Here is a 22,968-nt window from a genome sequence, read left to right on the forward strand (position 1 = left end):
TGGCCGACAGAAAGTCTGCAGTAGTGAGTAGAGTGCATTCTTTCTTGATTATATGTTTTTTGAGATTTGTCTCTTGATTTAACTTAAAATATAAGCTGTAACTATTAATCTAACCTGGGGCAGTGTTTTGTAGAGGAGTAAGACGATGTTATTTTCTGGGTCTGTAGATTGTGAAGGAGCAAAAATAGTCTTTATAGAGTGATATATGCTTCTTGTCAGATGTGGGAGTTTAAAGAGAGTTTAAGGGTTACTGCAGCTCATTCCATACACATACCACCCTCTGTGTAAAAAAGTTGCTCTGTAGATCACTTTTATATCTTTTCCCTCTCACTCTAAATCTATGCCCTCTTGTTCTGGACTCCCCGAATCCAGGGAAAAGCTTTGTCTATTTACCCTATCCATGCCCTTCATAATTTTGTAAACCTCTATAAGTTCACCCCTCAGCCTCCAATGCTCCAGGGAAAACAGCCCCAGCCTGTTCAGCCTCTCCCTATAGCCAATTAGGGATAGGCAATAAATGCTGGCCCAGCTAGTGACACCCACATCCAATTACTAAAAAATAGTTCCTGATACGCTAGAGATCTTCCAAGGTTGATGCATGTTATAGTGCATGCTTACCCTTGGAAATGTGATTTCAATTTGATGTGTTCCGTTTAAAACTTATATGTGTGACACAATAACACAACGTGCATCTTTTAATGGGCTATTTAACTGACAACTTTCATGCACCTTCTGCTGTCCTTTTACTTCTTTTATCAACCTGGAGATCACAAGTGTTGGTAGTTCCGACAGTGTAGTCTAACCATGATTCTAAACAAGTTGAACAGAACCTTCTGTCATTCCTCTAAGAAAACGTTTATGTGGCCCTGCACTGCTTTAAAATGTGCGGTATGTATTAACTGATGCTGGGTTTCAGTAAGAGGCAAGTTTGTGCCAATGAACCTGATAATGAACTGTATGGAGTCAACACCCTGAAAGGCAAGTTGCCTGACGCGAGTGGAAAATTCAACACTTTTGGAAAACTCACTTGGTTTCAAACTAGAAACTACAGCATATTTAAAATTATTATTTTTCCGTTGAGTCATTCTGATTAAATAGCAAGGCAATCAAAAAGGATTGCCATTTTGGGATTGGGGAGTGTAAAGAAATGACACATGTTTATCTTGCGCTGTTCACAGCTTTGGAACGTTGCCAGGTTTCATCGCCAATAAAATACTGTCTAACTGTGGCCTCAACTCCACTTTGCCATCTATTCTCGACAACTATTCATTCCCCGTTCTCTACCTCATGCTTAAAAATATTCAGTGATCCAGCGTCTCAAGTGGATGACCTCTTACTTTTACACTCTGGGGCGGCACGGTGGCACAGTGGTTAGCACTGCTGCCTCATAGCGCCAGAGACCCGGGTTCAATTCCCGCCTCAGGCGACTGACTGTGTAGAGTTTGCACGTTCTCCACGTGTTTGGGTGGGTTTCCTCCCACAGTCCAAAAATATGCTAAATAGTATTAGATAAGGGGTGAGTTGCGGGTCGGAAGGGCCTGTTTCTACACTGTAAGTAATCTAACCTTAATGTCTCTCTCAAAATAACATCTGCTCACTTCTCTCATTGTGTTGCTTGAACTCCCTTGAGACCCAATGTATTTTTAGAATTTCGAGAAGTCAATATTTAAATATGTGATTTTTTTTCTCTGTATTTTTCACAACTGTCCAGCAGACGGGTTCCCTTGCCCAGGATAACGTCACAAATCCAACAAACTCTTGCAAATCCACAAGCTAACAAGAAAACAGCAACTGTTGGAGGTACACACAGAAGTCAGTCGGTATCTGCCTGTGTGCCGTCCCTTTCTGACACTCTCCCTTTGAAACCCAATTTGACCTTCGTGTTGCGAGCTATACAACATTTTGCGTACTCACAGTATTTTATTATTTAATCAGGCCCAAAAATAAGACATTAATACAGTACACGGAAATACAATGACGTTATTTTGCTTAAAGGTATGAGTGTCAAGCACCCTTTTCAAAAAGTTAACATTGTAAAAATTGCATGAAATTCATATCAAGGAACAGCAGAAAGTTTTTTTTTAAACAATAATACAGAAAATATGTTTTTAACAATAAAGCATTTTAACATCTTCATCACATGCAGCTTGATTTCGTGATGCTTTGCTCAAGTGTGGAGCTGAGGGTCTGGTGTTGCACTCCGCAGGAGTAAAGCTCGTGTGAGGTCCACTCAGAAGCTGGCAGGGTGAGGTAACTGCTTACACTGTACGTCTGGTCAGAGTCCTGTAGGGTTGAGCTCGTCTGGATGCCGGTCTGCCTGACTTCGCCGTCCACACTCCACACCAACGTCACCGACTCCGGGTAGAAATGACTGACCATACACACCAGCGTCGCCTCGTTGGCTGTCGCAATCTGCTGTTCCGATGGGGGGAGGAGCAACACTGTGGGCTTCTTTGGCTGACGACCTAGAAGCGAAAGATGAAAGATTGCTTATAAGTTCACATACACATCTGAATTATAAACTGTGTCAAACACATTGAAACACCAAAACGTATTTAATTCTGAGCTGCAGAGACCTGTATCCGCCAGAGGTTTACGTTTCTGTGAAATTTCACTTGAGTACAAATGTCAGCACGTTCAAGGAACATGTAGAAAATCGAATTTCTTTAAACTGCATATAGAAAAAGAATCCTTCTGTCACTTAATGTCTTGCTGGAGAGGGCCGGAGGGTCTGGAAATATACTTCGGTTAAAAGAGTTCATTTTGGGGAACTAGCTCTCAAAAATCCAAGTACATATGTGCGCAGGTAAAGGGTCAGATTCTGGGAGGCTGCGTGTTGAGATCACTGCAGTATCAAACGCTGTGTCCCAGTAAAGTGGTAGTCATGACTTTCCACCGTGAGGTGAAAGGAGGCCAGTTCAAATTCAAGCCAAAATCATCAAGGCTCCGCTTGGTTGTGGGGCAGTGGCCGTGTCCCTCTCTCTTGAAGCTAAGGGACTCAGTTTCAAGTCCGAATCACTCGGGCAGTGTGTAATAAACGGACACTCTGCTTATTGGCAATCAGGGAACAGAAGCTAGCGCAAAGTCCTTTTATTTAATTCAAAAACGGAAATTGCTGGGAAAACTCAGCAGGTCTGGCAGAACCAAAGAAGGGCCATTGGGACGTTAACTCTCCATTCTTTCCAAAGATACTTCACACTCGGAGTCCCTCGCACTCACATCCTTCCTAATAAACATCCCTTATGTATTTGTGTAGACAATTTCAAGCAGAAAATACGTCTATACCACGAGGATGCTATTTTAAACTTGACTGCCCGTGACTGAGACTGACTTGAATTGCGCTAGTAATGTGCACAGACTTCCACTGATATCAAGCAAAGACAGCTTTCCCCAACATTGTATTTTTGACATATCCTTAGTCCGGTCAGCCTGAATTGATGTGAAACTAAACATTTGTAATATTTATTTCAACTCTATTGTGATGTGTGCTGATATCTGAGATCATTAATCAAGTTTTAGGATAATTGGACAATAATGCTTCAGGATGGTGATGTAATCACAAATTAACTTCGAATTACAGGAGACTTGGCTTCTGGATATTCACACATGTCGGCTATTAGATGCGGTAAAGGGTAGCAACGAGAGTACTGTGATGCAGTGTCCCGACCTCTGAGCCTGTGTCCAACTCCGGGGATGTATAATCACACTTGGAAACAAAAATGATCTGCAAAGGATTGCATCAATTCGACTTTTGACCCAATAAGACCGAATATCATCAATATAAATAATCCTTCACGAGGACTTTTAAATTGTTTTAGTTATATTTTAGATTGATTATCCCAGACATCACTCGATTGAATTGTGTTTACATCTATGAAAACTTCTGACTATTTGACTACTAGCAATGCCTGAACAAAGTTGAGCAGAGTTATCTCGAGGGAATCATCAGTTGTGTATGCCTATTCCTTTATCTAAGAGGTTCACGAGAAAATTACTGAACACCTTTTCATACATACACCTGTAACTGTAGCAGAAACGTTTTTAAATTATTTGTGTTGACTAAGAGTATATGTTTTCAATTATCAGTTTTCCCTAACGTGACGACTTTGACTTTGACTCAGTAAATTCCAAACTACATTGTGCAATTTATCTTACTTTTACCAGTAAAATACGTTACCGGGATCACCATACCCATTCCAATCGTCCAGATGTTGCCAAATTCTGCTGAGGGCTCCAATTTTCCCGAGATTAGTCCCAAATTACAACGGGAGAGAGGGAATGCCCCTGCGAGAGAACCCCCCCCACGCCCACGCACCCCCAAATTCCTCAGAAAATCAGAATTGAATATGCCTCCACTACAGCCTCAGAGAGCACATATCCCCTGAACGCACCGTGCCTAAAATGTTTCTCCTCGCGTCACCCATGGTTCTTTCACCGTAAATCGGTGTTGTTTGGTTTGCCATCATTCGAGCAATTTCTCCCAGTGGATCCAGCCTAGACATTGCATGGTTCTCGACGTCCCCATCAAATCTTGTCAACTCCTCATTTTCTTTCAGGAGGCCACTCTCTGTTGCTTCAATGAAACTGCCTCACTAAACCTCCCTAATAGTGGAGCCATTTTCACGTAAGTTTTCTTTGCTTATCACCCTCTAAAACCCCCACCATTCCTGCCAACTTGATCCCAAGCACCCGATGTAGCCAGTTCAGTGTTTTATGAAAGTTGATCATAATTTCCTTGCTTTTGTAATCCGTTTGTTGATCTTCAAGCCCAGAATTCCGAAAAACTTGTTTTTATTAAAAAGAGATGCTCAGCCTGCCCTGTCTTTAAATATCCATCTTGTGCCCTCAACTCCCAGTGCCTCTCTCTGTTTCTATGCCCCACCGTACAATTACATCCACTGTTTCATATTACTTCATCCTACTCCCCCGTACAAGTACAACTTCACACCTCCCTCCATTCACGGCCCATCGGCCTCGTCAGACTTGAAATTTATCATTACCTTCCTCACAACTCACAACAGTCGCAAACCTTTTCATCAGCCAAGCGTTGAAAATGTGTCGAGTATACCAAAGTCCACTTTATTCCTACAGATACAGTCAGCAACAATCCCAGGGAGGACTGCACTGTATACACTCCTGTAGCCCAGAAAGTAACCCTTCACCGGAACTCAGTAGTCTGACGTCCAATCCACTCCCTGAACTCGCTGTTCCTTTTAGTTCATGGGTTTCACTTTGGCAAACCCATCATATCGGTGCCTGATTTTTCAAAAGACCAGCATATGTTGTCTGATAACAGAACCAGTTGAGTCCTTTTTCAAAATATGTGGGATACTATTTTGTTGAATTTGGAGCAAGGCTAGTCCAGGGGCCGTTTCTGGGACACATTTCCTTCCGGGACTCACCTGGAGACTTCTAGTCACTCCAATTCTACCTGCCGATGTGCAACATTGTCATGAATTCTCATGTTACAATTTACACCGATAGTATGCAAAACGAAACAATGTTTAGCCCATTTCTACATGGTTTCCCTTCATATCCCAGAAGTTTTGAGGGGAGATCGGCCTAATTCTGGTATTTTACTGACCCTTTTGGATGTGGTTTTGGCAGGGGAGGGGGTGTGACGCCGGGACATTCGGAATATAACGTATCGGATGGTCCCCTGACTGGTTCCCGTCAACATGGGCTTTTCCCAGACGGCTCCCCAGCGTTAATGGCTGTCCGCTCAGGCAGTGGTGGGGAGCGGAGCAGAGAATTAGCTCCAAGTCGGCACTGTGGTGCTTTTCTACGCAGGAGGCGAGCAGACCCCTCCGTCTGTGTGACCGAGGCAACTTTAGGCAGTCCATTTGAAGCTTTGTGGCGATCGCTTCATAATACAGCTCTCCACCTGCCTCACAGCTCTCACCTCCCCCCATGGAGGCTGCCCGCAAACCACTTTCCCCCCCAACTCCAAATAGAAGGTAACTCCGGGGGGCTGGAGAGATGGGGTCACTCACCGGCCGCTTGGCTTAACGATACGCTAGCGATTGTGCGGCTCGAACAGGCGGGCTGTGGACCCGGCGCTGTTCCCGACCTTCGCCTGGAGAGTTAAAATAATCTGTGGTCTTTAGTTGAGTGACTGATTGTAGAGAATTATTGAGGATTGGAAGAGGCTTGGAACACGACTGAACGTTTAGTTTACACTTAGTTGAGAGAAACTCCGAGTTCCAGTGCGAAAACACGTTTCCGTTTCCAACCTTCACCTCATTTCAAAATACTTGGATTGAAACCGGTCCATGTCATTGGTTATTGGAGAACACATGCTGGGACTTCAAAACAAAACTTCATAATACTATAATAGTATCTGACCTATTAAATATTATCACATACAATCGAGAGTCCTTAAAGTGTGGCGCTGGAAAAAGCACAACAGGACAGGAAACATCTGAGGAGCAGGACAGTCAACTTTTCGGGCATAAGTCCTTCATCAGGACTCCCCGTGTGCTGCCTGACCTGGTATGCTTTTTGCAGCGCCACGTTTTATGGACTCTGACTCTTCAGCATCTGCAGTCCTCACTATCTCCTAGTTGCTGCTCACATACAATTCAACCTGGTATTGCAATTTTAGCGACAAATCGTCTTTTCCTCCTGGACTACTAGTAGCTCTTAAAATAACAGTTTTAACCTGAGCAACAGCATGGGACTGTTTACCTACAGTGATGATTTAATATAGTTTAGGCTTACCTCATCCAGTACAAACAATATATTTGGCTCGTAACAGTGCAGGTCAACTCATAATCACCGAATATGGAGAAGGAGCAGTAATGGAAAGAGGGGCAAATTCGAAGAACAAATGCTTATCATTGTGTCCTCCAAGAAGCTATAAGCTTCCTCTTTGATTGCGTGATAAGTTAGAGCTACCAAAGGGAACCAGGTTTACAGAGAATGCATTCAACATCGAGTTATTTCTTTATAAGGTGTCGCTTAGTTCAGTTGCCTGGATGGCTGTTAAGCGGGGGTTCAATTTTTGGACCAGTTGAGGTTACCATGACAGGTCCAGCTTTTCAACCTCTCCCCTCAGGTTAAACCAGCTCCACTTCTCTCTCTCTCTCGCTAATGTGTGAACCGTCCTCTGGGAATATTACTCTTTTGACATCGCATTGTAATTTTAAATAAAAAAAAACTGATTCGATAGTTTGCTTATTGTAGCAGCGGGCCAAACAGATTCAGTCTCAGAGGAATACTTCTGTCGGAAATTGACAAAACAAACTTTGCATTTATGTGCTGAAAAACAATTTGATTTAGAGGTGTAAAGAATAAGTCACTTACTCGGAATATTTAGCCTGGTTCCGCTCCCGAAGTACCCGATGTCGCTAACGTCATATGAGCAACAGTAATAATCGCCAGCGTCCTCCGGCTGCACGTTAGCGATGGTCAAATATCCCACGTTGGTTGATTCTTCTTCTAAGCCGGTAAATCTGTCCGGGATACCCTCACCTCTGTTATCAGTCCCATACAGAATAAACCTTGGGGCGCTGTCCCGTTTCTGGTGGTACCAATGAACATATCTTTTTGAAAGGCTGATTCCGTGGACTGTACAGGTCAGGCGAACAGTTTCTCCAGGTGTTGTGGACTCGGAAGCTGGTTGGACCAAGCGGACCTCCGCGCTCGTGTCTGTAAAACAGATAAACCATTTCATGATTAAAATTCGCCCGGACAAAATGAACATCCATCGACGACGTTACATTCAGATCATATCAGACTGTGGAATAGGCTTTACTTAAAAAAATCCTAATACTAAATAAATTACAAATATTTGGTGACACTTACAGGTCAGACCAATTGTGAGCAAAAGCAGAACAAGAATAGCGGCCATTGTGACGGTGCTGTTGAAGTATGAATATCCAATGTTTCTGATCAGTGAATGTAAACTTTTATATCAAAGGTTGGACCAACTTAAACATCGCCGTCTTATTAAATATGCAAATATAATGTCCTCCCGAAAGCGTCGATTGGCCACCGGAGCAGCATCCAGATTCTTGTAACCAATTGCATCAGTCACAATGATTCCAAACAGTAAAGTCACACGATAGAATTCAGCTTGTCCACTCACCCTCCTCCTCACTGAGACGTTCCCCTTTACATTATCGCTGTGACTTAAACAAAAGTCCAAAGGTTGAAATAGTTCCAAGCTCATATTTTGTAAAACCTAAAATTTGATCATATTTTATACTTCGAATTGGTTGTCCCTTATCAACATTAGTACCGTTTATTTTGCACTTAAAATATGTAGTGAGGTGTTTTAACGTGTGGAAAGTGCAAAGTACCGCAACTGTCATTTACTGATAAATTTATAAAATTCTAACCTTCCATTTTTAAAAAAAACAGTTAGTGCTTAGTGGTAGATTAATTGAATTCACTCATCTGAAATATCCAAGATTAAAAATAATTAACCACAGTCCAAAAATGTGCAGGTTAGGTGAATTGGCCATGCTAAATTGTCCGTAGTGTTAGGTGAAGGGATAAATGTAGGGGAATGGGTCTGGTTGGGTCGCTTGTCGGAGGGTCGGTGTGGACTTGTTGGGCCGAAGGGCCTGTTTCCACACTGTAAGTAATCTAATCTAATCTAATTTGTTAACTCTATTTTTACCCTTGCTGTCACATCGCTGGAATGCTCCTTTAATTCACACATTTCCAGCAAAAATTAATTGTAACATTTCTGGGCTTTCAGGCATTGATATTAGTACAAAGGGTAGTTCTTTCACGAACTGACCTCCCTTATATGTGTCATGGGGTAACATTCATGAGGTATTGCTAAACAATACAGATGTTTCGCCGAAGGAATGGAAAAGGGTTGATGCTGCCTGTAGGACGCCATCGCGGAAACAGGGCCACAGCAAATTCCATTTATGGCGAATTTCCAAATGTTTTAAATCGAATAGTCGCAAAAGGTCGGTCTTCTGAATTGAACAAATTGTTGTTCGAGTAACGTAACGTCTTTAAGTTGTAGTTCTCGGGGCTCCAGACTTCTCCTGTGTATTTACATTAGCATCGAATAAAGTTGACAATTCGAAATTTAAAGGGTGTAAGAGTAATATTATTATCAATCACTGAGAGTTGTGAGGGGTTCATGTTTTGTTTGCAGTCCTCTGACTTAGATGCTGTCTTTGTCACCATTTTTAGAACGGGAAATCCCCGGACAGGAGCTGCTCAGAGATAAGCAATGCAGTCAGCTTTTGGTAAAGCACAAAATAAGCAAATGTCAACGATATATTTAGTGTTTCTATATGTACACGCTGTTACACTGAAGTCGGATATTCCACGTGTATAATGCACGATAACCTACTCATCTAACAGTATCTTCTTGCAACTTGTATCGTGTAATAAAATTACACTCAATCGTGAGATTTTTGTGCCACTTATTGTTGAAGTCAAAATTGCCCTCCCTTACTCGTGTGTTCCATTATAGACCTACAAAATAACGGGCTACATTTCAGTGGGATGTATCACTGTTTTGGCTTCATTCCTTCCCCTCCCAGCCACCCAGCCCAAACTTGTTGTGTTGGAGATTCGAAATATGCTGGAGAAACTGAGCAGCCCTGGCGGCATCTATAGAGGAAACAACAGCGAACGCTTCGATTTCAACATGTCTCTTCTTCAAAAGATTATACTTCTGAGTTCTGAAGAATCCAATTGGACTGGGAACATTAGCCTTGTTTCTCTGTCTGGTGCTCCCTGAGCTGCGGAGCTTCTCCAGCATTTTCTGCTCTTCTTTCTGCCAGAGGAGCTGTTAACAATACAGACACTTCAACCTCGCACATGAGCGACTGGCTAATTCTCAACTTAAGCTGCACCTTGCAATAGGCAACACTGCTTTAACAATATGACAAAAAGCGGTAGTTCACGAACGCAGCAATCACATTATCTTGATGCCGATGTACTAGACTGTCCTGCTAGGATTTTGTAGGACTAAACGGTTGAAAAGGGACTCTTGTAGAACTGCTTATTCATTGCCTAAGAAATCCGAATCGGAACGCCAAATTGTCAATGTCAAATCCAGGAGCAGAGGCGCCTTTAGACAAATTCCTTCAGCAAATGCGCTCTTGGTCTTCCCCTCTCTGAGGTGAACAAACCCGGTTTGTCAAATCTATCCAGAAGTTGAAGTCTCTCATCACTAGACCATTTCTCAAAACTCTTTTCTGAATCAGGTTGAGTAGTTCCACAACCGCCCGGCAATATGTGGCTCAGAATTGAACACGATACGGCAGCTGAGGCCAGGCAAGGCTTAATGAAGTTACACCATAAACTCTTTGGTTTTATACTTTGAGATTCTTTATAAAGCGCAGGCTCTGTGTCAAATTTGAACTGATTTCTCAGTCTGCCCTATCACCTACAACGAATTGCGCACATCTGCTCCAGGGCCCCTGATCCTATAGAAATATATATTTTTATACGCTTTTTCATTACTTTCCCGCTTCACTTTCCTATCAAAATCTTCATCGCTCCACCAATGCTGCCAGACCTTCTCAGTTTCTCCAGCACTTTTTATTTCGACCCCACAGCATTATTCTGAACCTCAGAATTATTTAGCAAGTGATGTTACCATTAGTCACTGTCTCCACCAAACAAAAATGAGTACATAGCCATTATACTAACCTCTATTCCTATTTTTCTCTGACGCACTTATTTGTATTTTCTTTCATTTTCTCATTATCCTTCCTTTCACAGCTTACATCTGTCTTCGATTGCCTGCAAAGGTATGCACGCAGTCTCAATATTTTCTACGTCTACCCATTCCTCCAAGTTAACCATGATTAGTTTCTCTTCGATCTCAAATCCATCTTCATGTTTTATTTCCAAACTTTTCCTCCATAAAATTTCATGGTTTTCACACCAAGATAAGTAAAGCCGAAACAGGCCAAGCAATCAGTTAAGTTTATTCCTGATTTGGAGATGCTGGTTTTGGACTGGGATGTACAAAGTTAAAAATCACACAACACCAGGTTATAGTCCAACAAGTTTAATTGGATGCACTAGCTTTCGGAGCGCCGCTGATAAAGTAGCGGCGCTCCGAAAGCTATTGCTTCCAATTAAACCTGTTGGACTATAACCTGGTGTTGTGTGATTTTTAAGTTAATTCCTATAAACAAAGCAACTGCCCCAAAAATGGTTGATCTGCAATTCTTCACACATTATGGAATATCCAGCAAATGTTGTCCACTTGCAACTTTACATCCAATGTTAGACTGTGATTTGGAATTTGGAAGCATGGGCTGATTGGGTATAATCTGTACCTTACTTGTTGCAAACAGCCGAGAGGATCTGTTGTTTAATACCACCCACCATTCGTCGAGATGTATGAGCAATATACTTGAAATCTGGTGAAATGTTTCGACAATTTTTTTCCCAGAAATACTCAAGTTCTGTGTTACTACATGAGTTATAATTTTGCCATCATTTTGACAGCAAAGAGAATGAGTTTTCAAATGTAGGTTTAAAGGCAGTTTAGTTTCAGAAAGAAAATGGGGGATTTAACCTTCTCTATACACTGAGCTTCCTTCACTAGATACTTGCTATTGTAGATTCTTAAGAGGGTTGACAGAGTGAATTTGAGAGGACATTTCCTCTCTTACGACAGTTTTGAATTGGCGATATTGTTTCAGAAGAAAGAGGTGTTAATTTAAGACAGATGAGAAGAGAAATTTAGTTCCTCAGAGGAGGAATTGGAACTCATTGCTACAGAGAACTAAGGGAGCAGAGTCCTTATGTCTGTATAAGGCTGAGATAGATAAATTCTGGATCATTCAGGGAATCAATTGTAGTGGAGAAAATGTAGGAAAGTGAATGTGAAATATTTTGGATCAGCCATAATCCTATTGAATAGTGGAACAGTGGCAAAAGGCTGAACGGCCTACACCTATTTCTGTTTCTTCTGAGCTCATCTTTTTGAGCTGTTTCAATTGTTTCATTGATCAATATTCCAGAATTACTTTCTTGTTCTGATTCAACTGGCTTTGAATGATTCCAGAATTATCATCACTATGTCTTAATCTCACTTCCGCATATTGAGCACTTTATTTTTTCAGAAGGATATCACCTTGGTTTTATTCCTGGATTTCCCATGTATCCTTTTCCGTTTGCATCCCCATTTCTTATTCGCGTTTTAAGTGAAGGTATTTTGTTTTTGCCTTCTTGTAGAAGTTAGCAGCATTATTGTCTCTTTGCTGGAACGGTTGCTGAGCTGATCCTATGATAATTTCTTCCACATTCATGATATTTATTTTTAATCCAATATTTATTCAATTTTCATCTTGAGGTGCCAATAATCTCTCCTTCAAATGTGATGCAATGAAGCAATCCATACTCCATTAATTATCTGAGCAAATAATTTCATACTAACTTCTGACTTTCTTATTTCCTTCACGACCAGTTTAAATGGAAGTCTCTTGTCACTGAGACCTGAATGACAGAAATAGCGTTTCTCAATTTATAATGTCAAAATATAAATCAAACTTTAGTAAAGCTCTTTGTTGCTTTGGTGTTGCGGCTCCAAATCTCCACTCCATTATCAATGAACTGGCTTTAAAGAAGAAAGTAAAACTATATTTACAGATGATTTCTATTAATTCCTATCATTAGAAATAGTACCAGGAGTAGGCCGTCCATCCCTTGAGCCAGCCTTGCCATTCAGAAGGGTCACGGCTGATTTGACATTCAGCACATCCACTTTTCTGCATTCCCCCCAAACCCGTGATTCCCCTGCTCATCAATAATATATCTATCTCAGTCTTATATTAAATTCTCCCCCATTCCTCCCACAGGACACTGTAGCAAGCAGTTCCAAAGTCTCACAATACTCATGTCATCTTAGGTTGTCTCCCTTGTATTCTGAGATTATGTCCTCTGGTCCGAGACTCTCCCATAACAGGAAACATCTGCTCAGTATTTAACCGTCAAAGCCCTTAAGAATCCAATTCGCGATTTGCTCATAAGAAAATTCCCTCATACTGAGAATCTTCCTAGTCAGATAAACAGAAATTGATGGAGAAATTCAGCATCTGTGGAGAGAAAATAGAGTTAATGTTTTTGGTCCAGTGACATTTCTTTGTCCCAGTGAACTTTATCTGAATTGACATATTTCCTTACATAAGGGGAACAAAACTGCTTATTGTACTCCAACTGTGCTCTCACGATCATCTCATAAAGTCTCAGTAAGATTCCCTGACACTTGTATTCCAATCGCTTTGAAATAAGGGATAGTAATCCATTACCTTTACTGATTACTTGCTGCACATGTGCACAAGTCTTCTGTGATATGTGTATCAATGCACCCAAGTCCCTTGTGTTGCAGCTTTCTGCAGTTGTCCATTTAAGTAACAAAGCAATATACATATGAACTATTGCTAATCAACTGTTCCAATCTAGCAATTTCCCAAAAACACACCTTTGGCAAAGGCAAGTTCAGTAAAATAGATTGTCTCACATCCAATTCTCAAGTAGGAGGAAAAACATTAAGAGAAAACTCAGAGAGAGAGAGAGAGAGAGAGAGAAACACGAGAGATGTACTGCAGCTTCTAAACCTGGCTTCAAGATCCCAACAACTGCCACTGAAGGCTAAAACTATAAATAATATTTTGGTTCTTTAGGAGCTTGACCCAACCATTTCAGGTTGCTTCTGTTGTTCCAACTTTAAAAACAACCAAAGATCTCACAAGGTTCAGTAAAAGAAGGCATGGAGTACATTAAGGCCAAATAAAGGGATTTTCACATAGAGGCACAGGGCATAGCTGAGACGTTCACATTTGTTTACAAAGGAAGAAGATAACGGTGAAAGAGAAGATAATTCAGACACTTAAAATGGTTCAGAATCAATAAAAAGGGGAAATTGAATAGGCAGACTATTATGAACTTTAATATTGCACTGGAACAGTAATGATATATTCAAAGATAATGAAGGAAGTGAGAATCAAAATTGCTGAAGTTCTCGTCATTTCAGTGTGTCTTGGTGTTCAATGGCTGAAGAATCAGAAATGTTCAAAATGGTTGTAAAACTAAGCCTGACACAGGCCATTCGTTATCCACCGCCAGCTCCTCTGTTGTATGGATTTCTCTCTGCACTGCAAACCCATTTTCAACTATTCACATTTTTTGCAACATCATACACAGCAGTTAGCACTCACTTGGCTTATCCTCAGCTATCTCTTTAGTGCTTGGATCTTTTCTCTCTCTGTCTCTCTCTCTGTCTCTCTCTCTCTCTGTCTGTGTGCTCTATCCCCATGTACTCAATTTCCAACTTCCACCCTCACCCCATCATCAGCATTAATACCACCCTATTCCCTTTCCCTTGTTCTCATGCATGAGCTACAAAAGATTAGAGTGCATGGACAGCACATAATCAAGAAGGCTGATGAGATGCTATCCTTTTTATGAGATTTTTAAAAAATTCATTTGTGGGACTTGGGCATTGCTGGTTTGCCAGCATTGATAGCCCATACCTTTTTGCCCATAAGAAGGTGATGGTGAGATGCCTTTTTGAATAATTGCAGTCCACTTGCAGTGGATTGACACATTATTCCAGTAAGGAGGGAGTTCCAGGATTTTGACCCAATGATGGTGAAGGAATGGTGGTATATTACCAAGTCAGGGTGATGAGTGGCTTGGAGGGGAGCTTGCTGGTGTATTGTTCCCAAGTACCTTCTCCCTTTATCCTACTAGGTGGAAGTGATCATGGATTTGGAAGGTGCTGTCTAAGAATCTTTGGTGAATTTCTGCAGTGCATCTTGTAGACAGAACACACTGCTGCTACTGAGCACCGGTGATGGAAGAATTGAATGCTTGTAGATGTGGTGCCAACCAAGTGGTTTGCTTTGTCCTGGATGGTGTCAAGTATCTTGAGTGTTGATGGAGCTGCACCCAAACAGGCAAGTGAGGAGTATTCCATCACACTCCTGACTTGTGCCTTTAAGTGGTAGATAGACTTTGGGTGTCAGGAGGTAAGTTACTCACTGCCACATCCATAGTCTCTGACTTGCTCTTGCAGCTACTGTGTTTATGTGGTGAATCCATGTGATTTTCTGGTCTATGATAACCCCAAGAATGTTAACAGTGGGGGATTCAGTGATGGTAATACCATTGAATGTCAAGGGGCAATGGTTAGAATGTCTCTTATTAGTGATGGTCATTGTCTGACATTTGTGTGGCATGAATGTTCCTTCCCACTTGTCAGCCCAAGCCTGGATATTGCCTAGATCTTGTTGCATTTGTGCATGGACTGCTTCAGTATCTGAGGAGTGGTGAATGGTGCTGAACACTGTGCAATTGTTGATGAACATCCCGACTTCTAACCTTATGACAGAGGGAAGGTCAACAACGAAGCAGCTGAAGATTGCTGGGCCTAGGACACAGCCCTGAGGCATTCCTGCAGAGATGTCCTGGAGTTGAGACGAGTGAGCCTCCACAACCACAACCATCTTCATTTGCGGCAGGTATGACTCCAACCAGAAGAATCTTTTCCTCCCCATACCCATTGATTCCAGTCTTGCCAGGGTTCCTTGATGCCATACTGGGCAAATGTACCCTTAATATCAAGGGCTGTCACTCTCACCTCGCCTCTGGTATTCAACTCTTTGTCCATGCTTGAATCAAGGCTGTAATGAGATCAGGAGCTGACTGACCCTGATGAAACCCAAAATGGGGGTCACTGAACAGGTTCTTGCTGAGCAGGTGCTGCTTAATAGGACTGTTGATGACCCCTACCATCATTTACTGTTTGGGTGGTAATTGGCTGGATTGGATTTGTCCTGCTTTTTTGTGTACAGGACATTCCTGGGCAATTTTCCACATTGTCAGGTAAATGCCAGTGTTGTAATTTAACTAGAAGCGTTTGGCTAGGGGAGTGGCAAGTACTGGAGCACATTTATTCAGTACTATTGCTGGAATGTTATCAGGGCCCATTGCTTTTGCTGTATGCAGTACTTCCTTGGTATCACGTGGAATGAATCAAATTGTCTGGAGACTGGTATCTGTGATACTGGGGACCAGTGGACGAGTCCAAGATGGATCATCCACTTGGCACTTCTGACTGAAGATTTTTGCAATTATTGAACATACAATTAAGGGTAGGTGTTGCTGGAGAATTTCAGAATCTCTGACAGCATGTGTGGAGAGATAACTGAGTTAACATTTCAGGTCAGAAGAATCTGTCATCTGATGAACGGTTATTGGACTTGAAATGACACTTCTTATTTTCTCTCAGGATGGTGAATGACTTGGGAAGCAATTTGCAGGTGGTCGTGTTCCCAAACATCTGCAGTCCTCATCCTTCTTAGTTTGGTGGAAGTAGTCATGAGTTTGGAAGTTAATCTCTGAGCAGACTTGGTGAATTTCTGCAGTGCAGCTTGAAGATGCAACACATTTCTGCAACTGAGCATAGGTGGTGGAAGGAGAAGGTGTAGAGCCAATAATGGTGGCATCCTTTGGCCTGCATAGTGTCAAGTGCGTCATTGGAGTTGCACTCTTCCAAGCAAGATGGGAGTATTCCACCGTGCTCGTTCTTGTGCCTTGTGGCCAAGCTGTGGGGAGTCAGGAGGTGAGTTACTCTTAGCCTCTAATCTGTTGTTGCAGCCATTGTAATTATATAGTCCCGTTCAGTTTTTGGTCAATTTTGTTTTTATTTCAAAAATATTCCTGATTCATAATAGAATCGTTACATTGTTTACGTAGTCACTCGAGCTGTTTGACTCTGTATTATTTACATATGGAGAATTGATAAATGTTGGAGTGTGACCTTGCTGGTAGTTACAGCGAATAAGACCAAGGGATTTCCTAACTATGTGAGGTACTATTTATATATATTAGAGGCATCGGGAGAGTCCAGTAACTGAGTGGACCCCCTCTCATTGTACTTTGGCCAAAAAACCTCACTCAGTGTTCTTCTCCTATTGTGCCTTTGCATCGGTTGCCCCAAGCTTCAGTGCATCCCTCAGCACATAGTCCTGGACCTTGGAGTGTACAACATTCAGTCAAGGTCGCCTTATTGGAGAACCAACCAGTTTGGAACAGAGCAAAGAGTGTCTTTCACAGAGTTTATAGTCTTCCATGTACAGTTGATGTTTGTCTCGGTGTATGTCCCAGGGAATAGATGATAGAGTACAGAGTCCTGTTTCATGCAGTGGCTTGGGATAGACTCCGACAAAAATCAGTGCAGCTCTCTCAGATCTTCTTTGAAAAGGCATATTCCAATAAGAGAGGTGTGACAGACCCCCCCCCCCCCCCGCCCACTCCCTCAGCTGACTCAAAGGCAGCTGGCAGCGACACACACAATGCAGGCACACATGAAAGAGCTAACAAACAATGCTCTTCTCACTACCAGCCATTTGATGTCTTAGTGCTTATTGGAAAGTTATGGCAATGAGCATTCTGCCAAATGACTTTGACAGTCTGCTCAGGGAATCACCCAACAGGATCCACCTCCTTTTCCTAAGGGGTCTCCAGGTTGCTAGCTGCTGACAATTTCCTGATAAATTTGTGGTCTGGGGTGTTATTATTTGTGAATTTCTCCATGAAGGACAGGTGATGCACAACGATCCAACTATTTGGTATGTTCTATGGTTCAGAGGCCAGACCCATTCTATCTAACACAGGGACAGGTAGAACTTCAGTATATAGTGACACTTGGTATTTGTCATAGAGTCATAGAGATGTACAGCATGGAAACAGACCCTTCACAAAGATGGCCACTAGGATGAGGGAGACTTTGGGTACATGCTTATGTCCTTTTCCAGAATTTTTTGCATGGACACCTTGAAAGTGCACATTTTTTCCAAAATTCACTGATATGTCAACATCTGAAGGACAGTCTCAAAGCAACACCAGGTGACTGAATTCTAAGCCGACCATAGGGTTCTTGTGCTGCAGTGGTAGTCTCAAGTTCCACCTAGTCCAGAGGTGCGTAGCATCACGTCCGAACCAGTCATGAGAATTTATCGCGGGCATCTTTCACGCTGTGTCATACATCATTCCAGCACCAGAGGGCAATATTGCGCCACATACATTTGTTTCACAGCGAACGGAACGCTCTTTCTCAACAGAAATTTCTAACCGGAACATTCGACGATGAATTAAAGCCTATTTCAATCAAAATATAAATAAATAAAGACATTTGTATTCAAATTAACCATCATTATTCACATAAGACCTTAATGCCTCATTTTTAAAATCACGTTCCTACTGCTTATTTGCATGAGAGGGAGATAATCTTGGGTTTCCGCAAAGACCGTCCACCCGGTCCGCCACGCTGCTCCAGCCTCGTGACCGCACATTACTCGGAAGGAAGGTCAGCGGTGAACATAGCATCTGATCCCCTGCTGCACGTCGCCTCCACTGTTGTTTTCCCTATGACTAGCTACCGCCGCCTATATTTCTCCCTCTGTACCCTTCGTATTTCTGTTCCTTCCAGGTATTCCGGTGAAGCATAAACAGTGAAAAGCAGGCAGTGCCATCTCATCGACATCAGTAGTTGAATATTTGCCTTTTAGCACGCAGTACCCCGATTATCAGACAGTTCGACAGCCCAGATTCAGGGTAATTTGCGAAAAGAAAACAGCAGAGCGTGTAGAAGGAGGAGAAATAAGGAACGAATATTTTTCTATGATCGCAAATGTGCTGGCTAACAGATGGTGAAGGAGCATCCAATATTAACTTAAAGAGGACAATAGCCAAATACCTGAACGTAGGGGATATGGGAGGAAATGGATAAACAGAGGAGCTGGGGCTCTAACTGGATAGCTCTTTCACAGAGCCGAGACATGGAAGATGAGCGAATTGGGCTCCCTCTGCCCAGAATCACTGCATGATCAAATATTCCTTGAGAAATTACCTTCTACAATGACATGCCATGACTGTGCAATGATAATGCAATATGTGTTACAAAGACGGTTAACGTGGCAAATTAAAATTGACAGAGTCATTCAGAATTTCACCCCCAGAAGGGTCGCCACTCATGTTGGTTAACTGTTGCCAGAAACGGAGACCCGTTGCTGTGTTACTTCGGCATTAATCAGAATGGGAGACATTTGGAATTCCATTAACACCTGGTCAACACAATGGGCCCTCCCAAAAGTGTAGGCTTTCAAATCTTCTGAGAAAACCTCCGGGACGGCCAAAAGGATACACAGGAACTGTCAGTATCATTTACTTTACTCTCTGGAGCAAGGATTCATTGAAGTTAGCATAGCATCCACCTTAAATTTTGATCTGTATCAGACAGATACAGATTTTAGTCAGACTTCCAAGAAGAACTGTGAGAGACACCGTCCGGGGGACACATCAGGGAGAGACCTGGGTCTCAACAGGGAATCGAAGGAAGGTAATCCAATGAAAGGATTGTTGTACTGAATCAGGCTACTAAAGGTCATAGTGTGCAATGCCAGAAAGCAAGATCAAGGAGCCTGCACTTCGGCCCAAAAATTGATCTGTTCAGTGAATCAATGGGAGAAGCTTCCGACTATTCAACAACAGAAGGCATTGCATTTGGTGATCACTTTTCCTAAGCTTTCTCCCCAGAAAGAGCAACCTACAAACTAAGAACATATCTGTAACATAACAGATTGGCCTTACTTTTATCCTATAAGTATCTTCTGAGCTGTACATACATTTATACCATTGTTCCAGAATTTTGTCAATAGCTATTACATTTTACGAAGTAACTTCAAGCACCCGTTTGCTCATTACGTGATCACTGTCTTGTTTTGTTAAATTTAAAATATATATATATATATTTTCCCCCGGTTCATTTTTTTTTCTTTTCCCAGCACCCATGTTGTGTGTATGCAGATGTGAGACAGTGAAAGACAATAGGTGCTCAAATCTTTATTCAGTTTCCACCACCAGGAATGGCCAGTGACAAGCAGTACCCTTCTCAAAGGGCAATGCTGCGTGATCAAATAGTGAGGGAGAGGGTAGGGATCAAATCAAAATAGAGTTGAAGGGGAAGATAATACACTCCACTCCCACCACTATCTTGTTTGGTTTTAAAGCTTTGCTGCTATTCGTTATTTTATAATTGAAACATTCGAAGAAACTAATTTGGGTTGAATGAGCTGCACAAACTTGCTGGTCTCTGAACACGCTGCAGATATGCCTGTTGTAGTCATTGTAGATATAATCTTTCGTTCTTCCTCTTCTGCATGCCTTTCAGTTGGACAATAGAAATATTACTTCTTTCAGTTGTTCGTAGACATTATATTCGTGTCATAAATTATCATGGGGTTATCGAAATAGTAAGAGTTCGAAACAGTCAATTCAGATGTTTATTGGGCCCGTTCTGGACTCTACAGAAGAATCCACCTGGTCACTTTCCCCCAACCTCTTCCCCTTGTCCTGAAAATTTCTGACTCGTTGGTACATAGCTAAATTCCTTTGAAGGTATTGACTGTTCTCATTCTCACCTCTTCATTGGCATGATCACTCACACATAGAAAAACCTCTTTAATCACATCTTCGCTTTAGATCTTACCACAACCTCTAAAGTTGTGTTCTCTACTTTTTTTGTATCATCAAGTAACGGCGACAATCATCATTTGTCTACGTAATCTAAACTTGCCATTATCCTGTACATTTTCGTGTACAAATCGCATCTCTTCTCAGTTTCTGAACTCGATGAGACCCAATAATCCGTCTGTTTTTCGGGGATGGGCAGCAAATGCCGGCAGTGCCACCGAGGTCTAAATCCCTCAGGGTAATAAAACATACCTTAATATGACCCTAATATTAAACCGCCAGGGGGCAGATCTGGGAATTCTGAGGCGGTCTGGAAGAGCTGGCAGTGCACATCAATGTCACAGGCAATTTCCAGCGGGGTTACTTCCTAATTGTAGACTTGCAGAGAATTATAACTTTTTCATACTTTAACCACTGCTTTACAAGAAACTATCAAATCGAGCAAGGGGGATTGGTATTGTCAACTGAAGGTTGTGAAACATGAGGCAGAGACATGAAACTCTGACAGTTCGGTCTCAACACATGATATTCCATTGGGTGATATTTCGTGGTTGCTATCATGGGAACGTTTGTTTGTAAAAATAGGGAAGTAGGAACGAACTTACGTTAGTATAGCGCCGATCACGGTCTAGGAACATCCGGGGACACTTCACAGTTGCATCCTGTTTGGAAGAAAAGCCACGATGATGACGGAAGAAACACTGAGGCTTTTGTTTCTCCCTCAGCAAGGCCTTTCAAACATAGATGATCAGTTAAGTTGTCGAAAGGGAGTTTGGGTGAGGGCTGAGTATTGGCCGGGCCATGTGGTTTCCAATATAGGTATTTTGAGGGTGCTATTGTGATATTATTGTATAATAGAGATGCATTGGTTTTCAAACAACTACTATTTAGAGGTAATGGGTTTCTGTTCAATTAGAAGGTGTGACACTGTGATCGCAACGCCATTCCCAAGCAGTGCATTTTGAATGTGCTAGAACAGCCTTCTCAAGGTGTCCAGAATAGATTACAATGAAGTGAGGTCTGGGAACATTGTGGGGAGTCTCATGGAGGTGAACAAAGCAACAAAATGGGTTACAAAGCAATGCAACTATGGGGCCAATTTGTAACCCTTCCATGAATCGAATGTTTTTGAGTTAAATATTGCAGCACGTTTCCTGTTAGCATTAGTTTATGCCAAATTCCAATGTATTGCTTGTTACATTTAGTTTAAATACGCGGTTTATTTAGCGCCCTTGTACTTCAATTTGATTGAATTTCCTCTCCAGAATATCCATGCGGGTCTTGCCATGTTAAAAACGAGAATAATCTCTTAGGTTAGGGCTTGTTAGCATGGTCAGCCGCAATGGTTGCATTATTAACCTAGATGTCGCACAGCTTAACTAAGTTCTTCAGAAGTTTGCAGAGTGACATAAAATCTTCAGTATTTGAAAAAATGTGAGACGTTGGTACCGACCTGTATAAGTGGATAATTAATAATTGGATATTCTGAGACTGGTTTCTATTTTTCAGATCCGCGGGGCTCCGTTCTTCCACTTTTATTGTTTCAAATCACACAGAAGAACACGGTGACCCTGGTGTGTTTGGAGAGCTGTTTTAACTCGGGCGCAGTGGAGATTGTAGATGGCAGTATCGGGGGAATGGTGTAGAGACCAGTCGAATCCAGTCCTGATGAAGGGCTTTTGCCCGAGACGTCGATTTTCCTGCTCCTCGGATGCTGTCTCACCTGCTATGCTTTTCCAGCGCCATTCTAATCTAGACTCTGATTTCCAGCATCTGCAGGACTCACTTTTGTCCAGCAGGAGACAGCCAACACTTTCAGTGTGAGCCCAAAGAGCGAATAGATATCATGAAGTCGAGCTGTGCTTGATTGAAACAGCTCATGTTTTGATTATTTTATGCGAGCTGCAAATTTTCTTTAAAATTAACTATGTTGTAAAGTAGACCATTTCGAACGCGACAGTTTGCAGTTTGTTAGCGGAGTCGAGCTGTGTGCATTTTACAGTATGCTCATGCTGACTGGGTCAACATATCAACGTGCAAATACTGGCAGATTAATAAAAATGAGTATTCGTTGTCCCAGCTGTTGCTAGAATTTTCTATGCACGAAAGATGATGCCACTCAGTAATGTCTAGTTGTGGCGACTCGTGAAGCTTAATTTTTGTAACATTTTGCGCTTTTTATTAGTAATTGCTCTTAGTTAATTACTTCCAACATATTTTCAAAGACAGAGCTATCTCTATCTTTTGTGATGCAGTGGCAGCGTCCCTACCTCTGGGTTAGAAGGCCCAGCTTTAATTCCCACCTGATCATCTCTGCATAGGTTGTTTAGAAAACATCTCCAAGTTAGACCTGGTTAAATCTTATCCTTATGGAATCAGGGGTCAACTTTTTCTCCAGGTTTAGCAAAGGAATTCACAAACCTTAATACCAATGCTCTGGGCATCAAGGACCACGGTCAGTGCAGTTTTTGGGATTGCAGTTTGTCATAAGAT

At 42.0% G+C, this 22,968-nt stretch overlaps 1 protein-coding gene across 1 annotated transcript; it reads right to left on the reverse strand.

Moving 5' to 3' along the window:
- Positions 1-2,047: 2,047 nt before the first annotated feature.
- Positions 2,048-7,884, reverse strand: LOC132827399 (immunoglobulin lambda-1 light chain-like). Its single transcript, XM_060844066.1, has 3 exons — positions 7,807-7,884; positions 7,306-7,650; positions 2,048-2,465 (listed from the first exon to the last, which is right to left on the reverse strand). Exons 1-3 carry the CDS (start codon positions 7,850-7,852, stop codon positions 2,137-2,139), a joined length of 720 nt encoding a protein of 239 aa, XP_060700049.1. The 5' UTR covers positions 7,853-7,884; the 3' UTR covers positions 2,048-2,136.
- Between the last annotated feature and the right edge of the window lie 15,084 nt (positions 7,885-22,968).

Source organism: Hemiscyllium ocellatum, chromosome 24 (genome assembly GCF_020745735.1).
Source record: "Hemiscyllium ocellatum isolate sHemOce1 chromosome 24, sHemOce1.pat.X.cur, whole genome shotgun sequence".
NCBI classification, from domain to species: Eukaryota; Metazoa; Chordata; class Chondrichthyes; order Orectolobiformes; family Hemiscylliidae; genus Hemiscyllium; species Hemiscyllium ocellatum.